The sequence below is a fragment of the Ornithodoros turicata genome, chromosome 2, assembly GCF_037126465.1.
Source record: "Ornithodoros turicata isolate Travis chromosome 2, ASM3712646v1, whole genome shotgun sequence".
In the NCBI taxonomy this organism is placed as follows: Eukaryota; Metazoa; Arthropoda; class Arachnida; order Ixodida; family Argasidae; genus Ornithodoros; species Ornithodoros turicata.
This window is the reverse complement of record NC_088202.1, coordinates 23,551,659-23,568,279: the sequence shown is the minus strand read 5'-3', so window position 1 is coordinate 23,568,279 and position 16,621 is coordinate 23,551,659. Positions and strand designations below refer to the sequence as shown.

Sequence of the window (16,621 nt, the reverse complement as noted above, 5' to 3'; positions counted from 1 at the left end):
GCTTCATATTTCTGTAAAAAAAAAGTTGGCTTGGCAATTTTGAAAGTTCGATTGAAAAAAACAATTATTATCCTTAAAAATTGTCCAAAGCCTTCCGCAATGGCGGCAAAAGTTTCCAGAAGGCAATTGCCGAATGTCCTACAATACCCCGGCGGTTACGTCGCCAGTTAGAGATTTTTATCGCTTCTGGTGAAAGACCCTGTATGTACCGGCAGCATGTGTGCACGTACACGTACGTCGTATGAATGGAATGTTCGTTTTAACGATAATCGCTATGGTGACCGGCAGTCATCAAGCTCCTGATAGCGTGCTCCCGGTAGAGCATCATACGCGAAGATAGCGCAGTGGGCATGTACTGTGATTGTGCCATGTATCGAAGTGTTGTGCTTTCGCTGTGTTTTGCCGCCATCGTTCTCCTTTGCTGTGTCAAACAGTTTTCGGTGGACGCAACAGAAGTTGACAGTAACATGCGTTCGCTGTCTCTTCTTCGCATTTCGAGGATATCGCGCGGACGCATAACGAGGCAAGTTAAGGAGGATTTCTCTCCTGAGGAAACGCCGCAAGAGAGTCGTCGCTACGGTGCAAATGTCATTCCGGAAGACCTTACCCGTGAGAATGACACCAGTGAGGGTGAGAGAGAACCATTGCTTTGTTAAAATAGATGTGCAGTGTAGGCAATAAACGTACCGGACCAATCTCGGACCGGAACAATACGGACCAATCTCAACGGTGATGGAAAATATCGGCCTACCAAGACGGTTTTCACGTACTGCCATATGACGTTTGGAGCGCGCCAACTTTAGAGGTAACGCTAACGCTTGCTATGTCCGCGTTCAAGATTGGGGTCCTGGAAGCCAAAAGGAGACGCCGGCCCTGGCTGTTATCTTATTTTGTGCTATAAATAGAGGAAAACAACGCAAGCATCTCCTATGTTCGTGAACGATAAGGTAATATAGTCAAAGAAATGAAAGAAAACAACAACTTTATTTTAATGATCCCATGCCAATGTCAGTGGTCCATGGCCAAAGAAATCAAACGGGTACCTGCCTTGGCTAATTCTTGTTGCTTACGATGATGAGGTAATATAGGTTGCTATTAGTTGCGATGACCAGGGCTTTGGCCATGCGGGGACGTCTTTTCTCAGTCAGTCGATCAATGGAGCGTCGTGGGAGACTGATCACATTGAACATCCGGTTGTCTGGCGCGTTGTGCAGATATGCAGGCAACGAGGCGCGCGAAAGGTTGAATGCATATTTGCAAGAAATGTGACTCATTTACCTTTTTGAAGAGCATCGCTAGGAAATAAAATGTAGTGAGCACCACTAGCACCATCGCCAAAAAGAAATTACAGTGGAAATTCCAAAATAGGCGTTTCTGTTTGAGCAGAACAGGAGAGTTGGCTGGGCAATCGAGAATCACGAACGAAGTTCAATGCTTTATCAATAATTCGCTTCTAAATTCAGTGGCATTACGATGACAATGTAATGGCGAAAAATCCCACTCACGAGTAAAGGGACATTGATCATGGATGAACGGATATGTACACGCAAAAAAAAAAAAAAAATATGGAGATCGTGAAAGAATAGCTTACTAGGACAGACATCTTTACTGGTGCTGAATCTAGGACTCAAGGCGCCGGAGCTATACTCCTACTTACAGGTAGCCATAGTGAGTTCTATTTCCACGTTTACATATTTCTTCAAAATCTCTATCAAGCAGCGTTGACAGTGGTCACTCGAAGATGCTCCTTTGATATGGGCGGAGGCAGGGGTATAGTATGAATTTTCGTGAGCATGTAGGATCTGTCTAATGATATAGTAGATGTATATGAAAACAAAAAAAAATCATAATTTATGTTGATGAGACAAGCATATTTATGATGAAAGATGGAAGCCACTGAAAAGGTTAGCCAGCTGTAGGACTCGAACCCACATCTTCTGGATTACAGGATTAGGCACTTGGGGCGTTGTATGTATTTGTCCTTACTATGTGTTCCAGCCACAGAACATCAATTGTCTCAAGCATATTTATTTTATCACCTAACATTGCTGAACTTATTACGAGTCCTAATTCTTTTTTAGTTAAACTTGATCAATGGTCCAACAATAACTACCTAAAGATCAATGCAAGTAACCAAAGCTATAGTATTTCGCTGTATAGAAATAAAATGGTAGTGGTGATGGTGATGTGATAAAGAAAAAAATGGGGATGTAAGTTTCGACGAAGTCGAACTGGCTGCCCCAGTACGATCACACACAAAAAGTGCAAACATATGATGAGATGATGATAAAACAATGAAAAGGTAGATGTGGGCCAGCGGCTCTACATTGGAAACTCAGCGATCCATCTTGTAGATCACGTGAAAATTCCAGGTGTATACCTTGCGCATGATATGTCCTGGAATTACCATGTACAGTTCTTATGTAATACTTTATCTCGCGTCGCGGGACTCATGTTTAGTTGACAATTAACGTTACCAAACGCTGTCTAGCTGATGGTCTGTAATAGTCTTTTCTATTCACACATGTGCTATTGTCACTTAGTTTGGACTAGTACAAGTGCTACAAACATAGAGAGAGACTCACCTTAACAAAAAAAAAAAGTTATTCGCTGCGTTGCAAACTTTCCATGCGCCGCACATACGGCACCCCCTTTGAGTGACCTTAGTGTTCTGCGGGTACGGAACGTGTGCAACTTTGTTCTCGATAAGACATTACGTTTTGCGAGTGACGTGCTTATTTCTTAAGTTCGAGATTTAGCAAATCTAGGTAGGCATACCACAACATATGGGTCACCAACATATATTATGTCCAGAAGTGCAGTGAAAAAACATTTTGCACGAATGCACACGCATTCTTTTGAATCCAACATTGTAGAGTCTGACCTTGTGACCGTAGCCATGAACTGTACTCTTCTTTTCCTTTTCCCGCAGCTACGCTGGTATAAGGGCGTACGGATGCTACCAAGCTGCTTTGCGCAACTTTTTTTTGTACTTCCTGTTTCCTTGGGAAATAAAACTACGAAGAAAATAAGATCCTAACCGTAAGAGCAAGTGTGCGATACAACACGTACGTACATGCCGTATACTGTGGGTGTTGCCTACACAACAACAACAACATGAATGACGATGGGATGAGATGTCTCACAAAGTCGCCTTTAGTTGTGGGAAATACTATGTGAGACATTGCGTTAATGCATGACTAAATGAGAATAATGCTTTATTGAAAAGTATGCCTTCGGGCCACCTGGCATGCATTTCCACGAGTGTGGACAAAAGCCTGATTTCCAGGAAATCAAGCTTATAAAAACACTCGTAAGGAGAGACGGGCCAGAGCCCACGAACCCGTAGAACTGGGATAAAGACTGGGTGGGCCTAATTCCTCATTGAAGAAATTTGAGACAAACGAAAGCATTGTTGTGTACACTTAAAGGGACTATCGCATCCATCCTGGTCGATTCCGAAACTTCAGTACCGTGATGTTCCTCCGTGATCTCTGAGAAAGGCAGCGAAAGCCCCAAGTGAATAGGTTGCGTATGTGCTGAGCAATCTGATGAAATGATCTGATGAGCAAAGTCTAGGACATCCATGCAGGAATAAACGGCGTCCAAATACTGTTGTGGATGACTTCACGAAGTATTACTTAAATGAATATCGTAGTCTTAACTTCCCAAACTCTGAAAAAAAAGAAAGAAAAAAAAGAGCACGAAAACGTTGTTATATCAGGTAATTCTTTCAGAGAGAGATGCATGGACGACTTGGGAACCGTAGTCCATGTTACCGCCGTTGGATGGCAATACAGTTCTCACATTACCGTTCGTAGCGTTGCCAGCTCTCGACAACTCCCCATAGAGCCCATAGTATAGGAAAATTCACACAACACTGGGCACACGACCAATGAGAATGCAGCGCTTGCTCCCTCAATCCTCGAATCAGAAGCCTTTCCGTCCGGCTCGCTGCCTGACCGTCGTGTCAAAGTGAGCTAGAGGTGGGTCGACGGTATGGTAGTTTATTAAATGGATAAGGAAAGGTCAGTCACTAGAAGTGGGCTCAGCTCTGCGGTGCGTTGTTCTACGTATTCCTTCGCTGAAAAGGTTTGTGCGGACAAATCAGGATTAAGGATATCTGAATTCGAAGAACGAATTAGAAGCAAAGAGCAAGTATAACGTAATAAAGGGAAGAACAAAGCTCGGTGAGGGAATAATTGGTATTCCTCAGACGGAGTTCTTCGTTCCAGGTGCTGCTGCGACAGTAATGAAGTAAATGACATGTCAGAGAACAAGGTTCATGTTGTGTGTAGTTGTACAGCTGCATTTACAGCCCTTGTCTGACATGCTTGGTACTTCGTTACTAGCGCAGCAGCGCCTGGAACAAAGAACTACGGCAAAACGGAAGAGATTGTCGCTACACTGACGCGCGTTCCTCAGCGATGTATCTATTGCGCACTATTTGCTCGAATTGGTTCCAATTGGTGGCTAACACCTGATTCCTCCCACTTCTTAAGACGGTACCCTCATCAGCGGCGCTACGGTGCTCGGCCACCTGAGGGTTCTGTAGTTGCAGTGAAACCTCAGGGCTCGGCACACAGCATTTAACGTCCATCGCGGAATACGACGTGTATAAAGAATAGATGATACACCACGGAGTAGCTGCACCTGTCTGATTCGATAGCCTGGATCAGGCTCATGCACTCTTAGAACAGAACTTCACCGCATGACACGTTCCTATTCAACCATCTTCCTGTGTAAGATTATACTCTCCCCTGATCTGTTGAAAGCGGGAGGCGTACGCCTTTTTGTGCGTAAGACGTCGAGTTGATTGTCGAGAGCATAAAACATCACGAATTAAAAGCGCTAAAGCGAAAGACGAGAAGACGAACAACACACACAGGTAGCGCACCAACAAAAATAATTATTACACATGAGAGATACGCTTAAAAGGCCTGAGGAATACCCTCTCCCTGCACGAAAGACCAGTAAGACCAGAAAGACCAATAGACGAATTACTAGCGCGGCCCTTCCCGCCTTTTCAATATCAAAAAGCCTACAAAATTTCACTCTCTCCACCCTCGCGAAACCTCTCCTTTATCTTAGAACCACCTAACAAGATATCACAGCCACATTGCCGACACATTGTACCGACGCTCAGGTAATCTTGTCTTTACACAACGACAGCTGTGTCCCAGATAAACACGGCCTTTCCAAGCTTGTGGAGAAGACGTCGGCTGTAGGGCACGTTGAGGCGGAGGTGGCGGTAAAGTGACGCAAAAGGCCTAGTGAACGATGTCGGGAAAGTAGATGCAAGCTCCGGGTCAACGCGGTGTAGCACCGAGGGGCGGTCCCTGCCAGAGAGCCAATTGTGCCTCAGCCAGTTGGCGACACAAAGCAGTCAACATGGCCTTAGGTCGGACTTGCTGAAATAGATGAGTCGTGACGCACGCTTCTGATGTGCTCTGCGTGCCGCAGCATCCGCCGCATCATGCCCAGGTATGCCGCAGTGTTCTGGAATACATTGAAGGAACATGTCGTGTCCAGCAGCCACCACCTCTGCGTGTAGCTTTATAACATCAGCAACTACAAGGTTGACAGCACTGGTAGTTGCTGCATACACAAGGGACCGCAGAGCAGCGTGGGAATCCGAGATAATCACCAACTTGGTCCGTGAGTGAGCCGACGCTAGATATTCCATAGCCATGAGCAGAGCGTACAGTTCAGCTGCTGTCGACGATGTCGCATGGGACAAACGAACTCCACTTTCAACGCCACAGAGGGTATGACGAAGGCACTCGTCGATCCAGTTGTTGTAGTCGAGCCAACCTGGATGGTCTCTCACGCGCTTCGTTTCGACCTATAGTGCATGCACGTTGGCACAGCCTGTACTGCACGGCACTGTACAGTACGTGAGCAGGTACCTACTGGTGGACACAACAAGAAAATTCCATCATGATTCCATCACGATGAAGAAACAGGTTTCGGCTTGCTGTCTTGCAAGTCTCGTTTCAGAGTGTGGGAGCCCGATCAAGAGTGGACAGTAATGGCCAGTGTGTGATTGAAGTGCCACTGTAGACTAAATCTCGTGTCTTCGGAATCCTATTCAATTTATGTCATTGTAAGCTGCGTGTCGCAAGCTGTATTGTACGAAAATAGTTTTTCTACGTGTGATAAAAGCTTCCGCAGGTGGTAGCCAAGGTCGTGCTGAAGACTGGGAGGTGTTGGCTTCAAATCCTACCACCGGCGGTGCTGTCTGAGATTATCTCTAGGTTTATCCGGAGACCTTCCAGTCTGCGAAGTTCCCTTGAAATCAGCCCAGGAATAAGCCCCATGTCCTCCACTCCTTCTTGCTGTCCTCTGTCCACCTATCCACGTCCGTACGCCGCTCGTAGCCACAGTCGCTTCGCTGTGCTAACACTGAATCACAAAAGGAATAATTAATAGTTTTCAGAAGTATGACGTGACAATGTGCGAACCTGCCATTCGTCTAGCAACATTGCTTGTCCAAGGTCGCTCTCCGTCTCCTCACACAATAACTGGCAGTCGTATAAGGTGAGCGGAGAACGGGAAGGTGTGCGCGCTGTTGCTAGGAGACGAAAGCCAGGGCTTACTGTGGTGTCATCTACTCACGCAGAATTCGAAGTTTTGTGCGTTCTTTCGAAGATCCGTGGAAGCACGTAATATTCACTGGCGGCATTTATTTTTTGCGTTCTGGGTCTTTCAATGAGATTGATTTGTAAGACGAAACGTAACAAATAATAAAATAAATACTCTTTTTAGTCCCCGATGGTATTTTAACAAATACAACATGTCTCCTCAAGTGTAATTTCCTCAGCACTAGTTCTTAGGAGGTCCAGCTTTCCTTTACTTCCGCGAACACCGAATGGCGTCGTGCCAAGAGGGGCACACCGCGAAGCACATGGAGCTGCGCGTACCGTTACAGCTTGTAGCTTGGTGTAGGTCGACGTGGAACACGTCACATCGTCGACTACTGTGTATTGCTGAGAAAAGAGGCAAAACAATTACATCTGAAATAAAAATTGTTTAGTTTTCTTTTCTTTTTTAGATTTCACAGAACCAACAACGTCACCTGTTACAGGTGACATCGCTTCCTCAACAGCTGAAACAAGTTCACATCAGGGTAAATATCCTTATGTCGAGTTATTACATGTACGTAAAAACGACGAGATTTGTTCTGAATTTAGCAGCCCATCTGTTTATCTGTTTGTATTTTCTGTGTGTAAGCGTCCTGAGGTAGCCAGCTGACTTCGTCGCGACTCACATCCCTTTTTTTATCATATCACCATCAGCAGACCCGGCATCACCTACACAGCCAACCCTACAGGTGATGTCAACAACAGAAGGAAAACCACAAATTGGTGAGCATGGTAAAATTGTTGTTATCGGTTATAATTCTCTACACGTTAACAAAGCGCACAACCTCGCTGTGATATAATTTCTTTATCTAATCTGACGTCTTTTCGTGTCATTTGAGCTTGCTATAGGCCAGCTCCCTGGTTGACAAATTTGCAGTAATCACGTGAACCAGAGATTACGCATTACATACAGGGTGTCCACGCTAAGTGTTAACAGATTTTTTAAAAAAATATATAACACTTTTTCCAAGATGAAATCAATTGCAATATAGCATATGCTGAAGGGCACTCCCTAGCAGGGCATTAGCAAAGTCCAAAGGCAATGTCTTAATTAACTTTCATTAATTAACTTTTTAATTATAAAAACTACAAAGTTGTCCCAATGAGAACATCTGTTCCTTTCGGTCACCTGATATCGTAGCCCTTTTTAGAACAAAAATCCGTTCGATAGATCGCCCGCAAAAAATTCCTGAAGGAACGCCATTTTTTTCTTTATTTGTTCATTGCGCTTCTTAGAAGACGCGTATTTCCTTCATCCCCAACGGGAGAGGGGGAAGGAGCACACTATCGCCTCTCGCGTCCTGGAAAAAGATTAAAAGGAAGCAGAAAATGCAACGTGCCGCCTCATGCGTCGAAGATGAGCTTTAACTTGTGGAAACAAAACAAAAACAAATGTATCGGGTGACACTATGGGAACTGGCCTTATTTTGGGTTGCATTTTCTGTTTCCTTTTAATCTTTTTCCAGGACGCGAGAGGCGATAGTGTGCTCTTTCTCCCTCTCACATTAGGGGTGAAAGAAAGACGCGTCTTCTAAGAAGCGCAATGAACAAAATAAAGAAAAAAAACGGCGTTCCTTCACGAATTTTTTGCGGGCGATCTATCGAACGGATTTTTGTTCTGAAAACGGCTACGATATCTGGTGACCGAAAGGAACAGTTGTTCTCATTGGGACAACTTTGTAGCTTTTATAATTAAAAAGTTGATTAATGAAAGTTAACTAAGACATTGCCTTTGGACTTTGCTAGTGCCCTGCTAGGGAGTACCCTTTAGCATATGCTATATTGCAATTGATTTCATCTTGGAAAAAGTGTTATATATATTTAAAAAAAATCTGTTCACACTTAGCGTGGACTCCCTGTGTATATATATATATATATATATATATATATATATATATATATAGGTTAAAGAGGTTGCGATATCAGACGGCTGCGAAGTTGAATAAAAGTAAAATAATAAGAGGTGGACAACAGATTACAGTAAAGTTAACAAAAAATAGTTTATTTAGTGGAGAATTTAATACGAAAACTATAACATGGTATCGTATGGTGATAACGTCAGGACTAAAGTGTTAGGAATGTAGCACATGGCTTAAGAGGGCATACCAGCTCTCCGTCCCAATGTATTTCCAATGGAACAGTTTTTATACTTTCTCTCGGTAACCGCCGCGCAGATTTTGACGCGGGTGCTTTCATCATAAAGAGGAAGACGAGATGAAAATACTTACGCTACAGGATTTCTCATATATGTCGTATGTATTTTACGGAGACGTCACGAATGCGAAAAAAAAACATATAATTTTTCTCCTCCCTCTTTGAACAGGTTTTATTAAAGTTCTATAGCCATTTCAAAAAAAAAACTTTCCATTTACTTTCTCTGGAAATATTTCAGGAACCGATAGACATCAAATTTATTTGTCTACCACTTTCCGTTTTTATAAAAAAGCATGAAACGTGAGTACGGATAAATACCGCCTCAAAGCCCCGTAAACCGCGTCATTCTGTGTCGCCCTCTAGCCGTAGCACAGGAAAAACCGCGCGGAACAGTTTGACCGTATCCATCCGCCGACCATGCGGCGCGCACGGCCTTGGAGACGAGAACAAAAGCTTCCTTAGCTGCCCGTAAAGGGATTATCGTCAGCCAGCATTGTCGGGGGGGGGGGGGGGGGGGGGGGAGACGTGCCTCTTCTTTTTTAGCTTGACATGAAACGTCAATTTGCTCGATTTTGCCGTTTCGGGTTTGTGCTTGCTCAGTCAACCGTCTCATGAGGCTAACGAGAATCTCTCGTATTTACGGTTAGTGGAAGGCCGACTTCACAAACATTCCAGTAACGTTCAACAGGACTGCCCTGTAATGTTCGTAATGTTGAAACAGCCAGCAAGCGGATTACACACAGATAAATGTTTCTTAGGATAACGGTACTTAGAACTGCAGCTTTATTTGTTGTTTCTCTTTCTTTCTTTTATTGATCGATTTATTTTTATTTTTATCTTTATTATTTTCTTCTTTGTTTTCATGAACGCTCCACGTGAACCAATCAGAAAAATCGATCAAGCGGCCGCTGCACAATTATTTCCGCCCACGCAATGAGCAACAGTCTTTTCCGGAACCCAAATTCACGTTCGCGTAGCAAGGAAAATCAACGACAACCAACGACGGGGGAGGGGGATATATTTATTAGACGAAAAGGGAAAAAAAAACGGGCTAAAGGTCAGCCAACCGGGACGTCGGCTTGCTATTCCAAAAATACATAAATAAATAAAATTAAGAAATAGGAGGTAAATGAAACGGACGCGACGGAACAGCACGTTAGTTAGTTGATTATTAGGTCTAAGTCTAAGTGGGCTTTGGCAGTTTCCGCGCAGAAACAGCCAGATAACATTTATTTACAGTAGTTTATTTTGCCACGGCCGGGGACTTCGATCACGTTATTTTGAGATACGGCCAATTTTTCGAGACCGGTTCGCTGGATTTTCCATCTTTCGACAATCCTTGCTAGTTGCACGTTGGACGACCCAAAACCTGTACCCGTCTGTCTTTGCACGACGCACAAAGGGAGGCCTTCTGAGGAAGATAAGGAAAAGCTCTGGGTCACTGGGGATTCTCCGCTGAACTAGTGTCTACGCTGAACGAAAGGTCTGGTGTAAATGTAATGTGAAGTACCCTGTGAAAACCAATGAGTGTCTAAAAATATAGTACTGAATTTTCCGTGTAATAATCAGCGCAATTGTGAGACGGAAACCCTGCTCCGAGACCTCGTCGCGCGTCAAGTTCCTTTGATTTTATCTTGTTCATTTATACATAAAGATGGAGTTCAAAGGGTTTTAGGAGCTTCCTCCTTCTCCTTTTTTTTCATTTTTTTAATAGCTGTTGCTAAATGCAATGCATTTATTTAGGCTGATTGAGCCTATCAAAAGGCCGAAAATCATGACGCCGAACTATCAGAAGGCCGACAGCCAAAAGACCAAAAAATCATAACGCCGAACTGTCAGAAGGCTGAAAATGGAAAGGCCAAAGAGACACCGGGTGAGCACTCCAGTGAATGACCACTGAATGGGATGGTGTAGATTATGAAAAAGTTTTGTGGCTATTGTATTAGAAATGAAATAACTGGAATGCATAGCATTTGGTGCACGCAAATAGACTAGCCAGCGAATATGAAAAATACAATATGTTTACTACGAAAAGAAAGTGTGTGGTGGGTAAAGTGAGGATAATTGTGCATTAAAAGCCCCTGGAATATAGACGCAAGTAAGAACTGAAATCTACACAGCCGATGAAATACATCACAGCCGACCGAATGTTATCGTTCGCTTTGCGGATTTGTTGAAATTGGGAGACATAGGGTGCTTTTTTCTTTTTTTGTGTGTTAATAATGAGTAGTTAAATCTACATTCCATTCAATAAGCAACATAAAATGGATATACATAGTTTGCTGCATTAGTTCGCTAGCGATATCGTTCGCTGGATTCTATAGTATTTCTCTACTGTCAGTCAGACACAGGTGTTACAGTTGTCCTTGCATCTTTTTCTGGGCCGATGTTTATGGGTTATAAAAGCTCTACACCCACTTATTCAGGTGTTTCATTGCGGTTGATTGCATTGAAAATACGGTTCATCAACACAGAAAGTATGAGACAACAACTACAACATCATTGTCTGACCGCCACCAACAACAAAACAGAACTATATATCAAAATACCAGTATTCCAGTTGAGTTGGGAACTACGTCCGACGATATCCACGTTCAACGAGCGTGAAGTCAGAGCCTCAGGATTGTGGGCATTTGCGTTTATTTCATTGATACGAATACAGAAGGTTATGTGTCATTGCGCTCAGTATTCTGTAGTACTCCCCTTTATAAAAGAACGCGGCTTACAGATCTGCCAGAAATAAGTAGAAGGTAGCAGGACCTTGGAAAATCACCAGTGATGAATCACCTCGTGTCATAGTCAATATTTATTTGTTGTTGGAGAATCCCTTCCTAATCTTACCGCATTGTCTGCACTCAGCAAACTTTGCGAGAGAGGAACAGAAAGAACAGATGTAATCGGCGCAACGCAACCGGCGCAGTGGGTGTAACCGCATTTATGTTCCTTGTTCAGTGGTTTTCCTGTGCATTAGCATGCATGTTAATTTAAAAAAATCCCGTCTCCCAATTTAAACAAATAATGTGATAGCACTTGATCGGCTATGATCCGTTTCCTCAGCTGTTCACAACGGCGTTCCTGTAATTTCCGGGATACGGAAAAATCGTCCCAGGTGGGAACCTAGGTTAGAGCGATTCCGTGCCACTACATCCAAAGCGCCGTTACGTCCATCATGCTCTTACATCCGAAAACGAGTCGTTACATCCACCCTGCTCTTACACACAAACGACCGTTACATCCAACGAGACTTTACTTCCATTTCTGGCCGATACATCCATAAGTCAGTACACACAACGAGCCGTTACATCCAACAGAAAACCACACACAACGAGCTGGTACGATGCTAACGCGGTACCTCACGGGTAGTTCTTTGAATAGGAAAAAAATAACTAAATAAAAAGAAGTGACCTGTAATACGGATTGACATTGATTGGTTCATAGACAGCTGCTATATTGGTACAACCACAAAACGAGGGTCGTTAGGGTATGAGGCATGTTACTGAGTTTCCTATTTCTCCCTATTATTTTTTTCGTCAACATCAACTGAGTTCTAAGCAATGCGCATGTGTGGAGCAACGCGAATATTAATAAAATGTTAGGTGTACAGCAGATGTTTTTTTTGTATTGTCAACGGACAGCACTTTGGAAACAGAAAATTTCCCTTTCCTAAAATACGCATAAAGTTGGCTCTCATGGTGTCCCGTTCTTCAGCTTTTCCACGAACGAATTTCACGTTTTGAAGTTTAGATTCAATTAACTGAGACTTCAGCATCCAACACAACGAAATCTGGAGTAAAAATTTACGATTCAGAAATTATTCTTAAAAAAGAAAAGAAGGCATATATTATTCTGTCCCACATAATAAGGAGGCCGAACTGTACTTTTTTGCCACACTCAAACAAGAAGCTGTTATGTTGTCAGGTGACCATAGTTATTTTTCTACAATGTGTCCTTTTATTTTTTGTGGAATCATTCCTCTTGGCGTTCAGGAAAAAAAGAAAAAGAAAAAAGACTGTGTTGGGAATATCGCGACTCCCGCTGCAAGGCCTTGCCGCTCGACCTTCCCATATCTTTTTTGGTTGGTTTCAGTGTGTCGACCCCAAGCCTTTATCGCCCTTCACCCCCTTTGTACGGTTTTGCAAACTCGGACACCGGAAGAAAGGCAGTCCCCTGTCACTGGGGTTGTCGACTGACATCATTTTTCTGAGCGGGTATAAAGTGAAAGAAAAAGAAAGGAGAACATGGAGGAAAGGAGCCTTTCAAATATGTTACTGAAGTTTTCGGGTAATAATAAGAAGTCTGTTCTACGACGGAAATTTTGAAGTCTTTTGCACACACGCCTTGTAAATGAATTCAGATATTTGATAATGCTTACTTACCAGAAATATACATATCAAAATGTCAGTTTTACATGAATAATAGAGTTATTATAAAGATAAATTGCATGTTGTAAAAACATTTTTGGGACCCCTCATATAGGACCCCGGTTAGCGAATGCTGCCCTGTTGTGCATTTCTCACACACAAAATATGGACTTTGTCGCAGGCAATGCTATTTACCTCGTATCTTTAATGAGCTCCCCTTCGACAGTTTTTCTTTGGAATCCAAGTACAAACTAAAAAAAGCGCTACGGGAACTTTATCATGGGATGTAGTACCTTTATATGTTCATGTACTGTCAAACTGTATGCCGCTGACTGCTTCAGGCCCAGTGCCACAAGCTTTTCCGCTTAGACGGGCCTGTTTTATTATATTTGTAGTTTGCTTTCTTGAGTAAAATTATTATTATTATTATTTATTATTATTCTTATTATTATGTAAGCGAGTGCAGAAAAAAAAAAGGAATACCGTTTCGAGCAGATTTTCCACACTGGCATTGTAAGCGCTGTGTGTAGGCAATGTTTATAGCCTAATTTACAGCCGCTGGTAGATCCAATTGAGAGCCTCCGAGATACCGGCATCCGTACTATCCGATCACACTTGTACGTCGGCATACAGTAAGTATGCTCTAGTAAAACAATACGAAGAGCAACTAAAAATTTCATAATCAGTCAGTACAGGCGGTAGTGACTTGTGAAAACAATAATGTGAATATGTATGTGAAAGTACTCATGTGGCAATAGGAGACAAGCAAAAAGACGTGAATGTCTCGAATCGAACTACGGACCTTTCGTGGCAAAGTCCGACACTTTACCACTCGACAAACAGCGCAGAGGGCGCGGGCCGCCTTAAACTCGCGAGGTCAACCATGCACAATGGGGATTGTTTCGTGAGTCGGTGGCGAACAGCGTGATAAGGACGAGCGTGGCGCCATCTAGAATCGGGAAAATCGTGAATCGGAGTTGCTCCCCGACTGGTATGGCCTCTTAAGGGCACACCATTTGCTGTCAGTGGTGACTATTCAAAGAATGTACGAATTGCCCGTGGACATCTGTTGGCATTTGCGAGAGCTGAACGTTGTAAATACAAGTTGCGACATAATAAGCTGTATATCGATGACAAATGTTATACGTTCGATCCGAAACAAAACAAGGTCACTTTGTTAAGTTCATAGCAATCTCTGAGCATGTCTCGTCAAGCTCCACATGTCCACATAGATAATAAAAATTGCCTGAAGGCTTTATGCTAATGTTCGTAGTTTCTTGCCGGAGCAGGACGATATAGCATCTTTAATTGAAACATGTGAAAGCAACATAATTGTATTAACGGAAACATGGCTAACAAATAGCATAAGTGACGATGAAATACTGCCACATTCTTCTCTTTGTGTCTGTCGTTGTGATAGAGCTGAGCGCCGTGGCGCACGTGGTGCGCCGGGGTGACGATTGGAGTCAATAAGAGTATCCAATGTTCAAGAATTCCAGAGAGCAATCAACTGGAAACAGTTTGGGTCTTAGTACAATGTTTGTTTAAGCACATAATAATCGGCACCTGTTATCGCGCACCTGGTACTCCCCCTGAGTTTAGTAATGAGCTCCATGACGTATCGGCTTCAGTGCATTCACGTTTCCAGAAATACCCCATATTCTTTTTTGGAGACTTCAATTTTCCTGAAATCAAATGGTTAGCGCCAGAATGTATTGCTGTAATGCTAATGAATGTAATGCTAGCGGGAATTGTTGCGAGTTGTTTGTGAATTTATGTGAGACATTTTCTTTAACACAACTTGTATCCTTCCCTACTAGGGTCACTCATGATTGTTGTTCTTGACTCGATTTGTTATTGTCAGATGACCCTGAGTCGGTGCTATCTATTACTTGTCTTGACGGAGTAAGCGACCACAAGGTGATAGTATGCGAACTAGATACGCCACACGATAATCGACAGTCGATTAGCAAGGCGATACGGCTGTACGATAAGGGGAAGTACGAAGAAATTAACAATTTTTTTTGTCGAGTTACCTTAGAGCATTTCTTGACGGCTTCGAGTCAAGAGACGTGAATACAAATTGGTGTTTGTTCAGAGAGAAGCTACACGAACTCGCAGATTCTTACATCCCTACAATGTCTATCAGGACCCGCACCACTTGCCCATGGTTCAGTCGGTCCTTGCGGTCACTCGCTAATAAGAAAAAAAAATAGATTATTTCTGGCTGCACGGAAACGGAATAGCCCTAGCAGGTGGCCGAAATATTGTGATTGTCAGAGATTATATAGAAATTGACTACGCGATGCCAGAGATAATTACACTCTCAATGTGCTTCCACAACTGTTGCTAACTAATCCAGAACGCTTCTGGAGTCAGATCAGCCCGAAGCAACTGAACGAGACACGTGTAATAGATGGTGCCGGGCAGGACTTCCCAACGCTGACTGTGCTGATGCATTAAACGAAGCCTTCTCAGCGTCATTTTCTACTCCTCACTCCTCCGAAAATGTGAGTCGACCCGTATCCAGAGATTATTTTCCTATGCATTCCATAATATTTGACAACGACGGCATAATTAACGTAATTAAGTCACTGAAGAACACTTCGTCGTGTGGCATTGATAACATTAACGCTAAGTTGCTAAAGAATAGCAAATCGATATCTAGTGCTTTCCTTCTCAAAATTTTTCAACAGTCACTGGATGCGGGGCGGGTACCAGATGACTGGAAGGTCGGCAAGGTCATTCTTATTCGCAACGGCAGTGACAAATTACCGTCCTGTATCACTCACGTGTATACCAGCAACAATTCTCTTCACAGATGTGATAACATATCTAGAGTCCAACCGCTACTTCACCTCACTACAACATGGGTTCCGGAAACATTTTTCTTGTGTGTCCCAACTTCTCTGCCTTACTGACGACACCCTAAACAACATGGAATCTGGTTATGCTACTGACGCCATCTTCATAGACTTCGCCAAAGCGTTTGATAAGGTTCCCCTTTAGAAGCAGGAGGTTATCTCCTGCTTCTAAAGTTAGAAACCTTAAACCTTGATCCACTTGTTTTGAGATGGATCACAGCGTTTGTTACTAACCGATCGCAGTTTGTGTACGCCAACGGTTACTCATCATCAGCATCAGCTGTCACGTCTGGTGTTCCACAAGGCACTGTCCTATAGGACCACGTCTCTTTCTCATCTTCATAAATGATCTCCTTATGTCAGTCGCGTCCACAATTCGCTTATTCGCCGACGACTGCGTCATATATCGTAAAATCGCATGTGCCGTCGATTGTTCAGTCTTACAGAGTGACCTCAATAATGTTCGTATATGGTGCCACACTTTGGGAATGCCTCGTAACATTAACAAATGTAAGTCTATGCGCTTTACACGCTCACGCTCACCTTGTCCTCAATACTACATTAACGAATCACCGCTAGAAAATGTAAGGTCGTATAA

The 16,621-nt window shown here is 43.2% G+C and overlaps 1 protein-coding gene across 1 annotated transcript in view; it reads left to right on the top strand.

The window, feature by feature from the left end:
• The first annotated feature begins 335 nt into the window (after positions 1-335).
• LOC135385237 (glycoprotein antigen BM86-like) overlaps positions 336-16,621 on the top strand; it is a 152,062-nt gene continuing 135,776 nt past the window's right edge. The window contains exons 1-3 of the mRNA XM_064614439.1: positions 336-630; positions 7,055-7,129; positions 7,299-7,367. Of these exons, the coding sequence (XP_064470509.1) occupies positions 351-630; positions 7,055-7,129; positions 7,299-7,367 (424 nt within the window). The 5' untranslated portion in view covers positions 336-350. The remainder of the gene's footprint in view (positions 631-7,054; positions 7,130-7,298; positions 7,368-16,621) is intronic.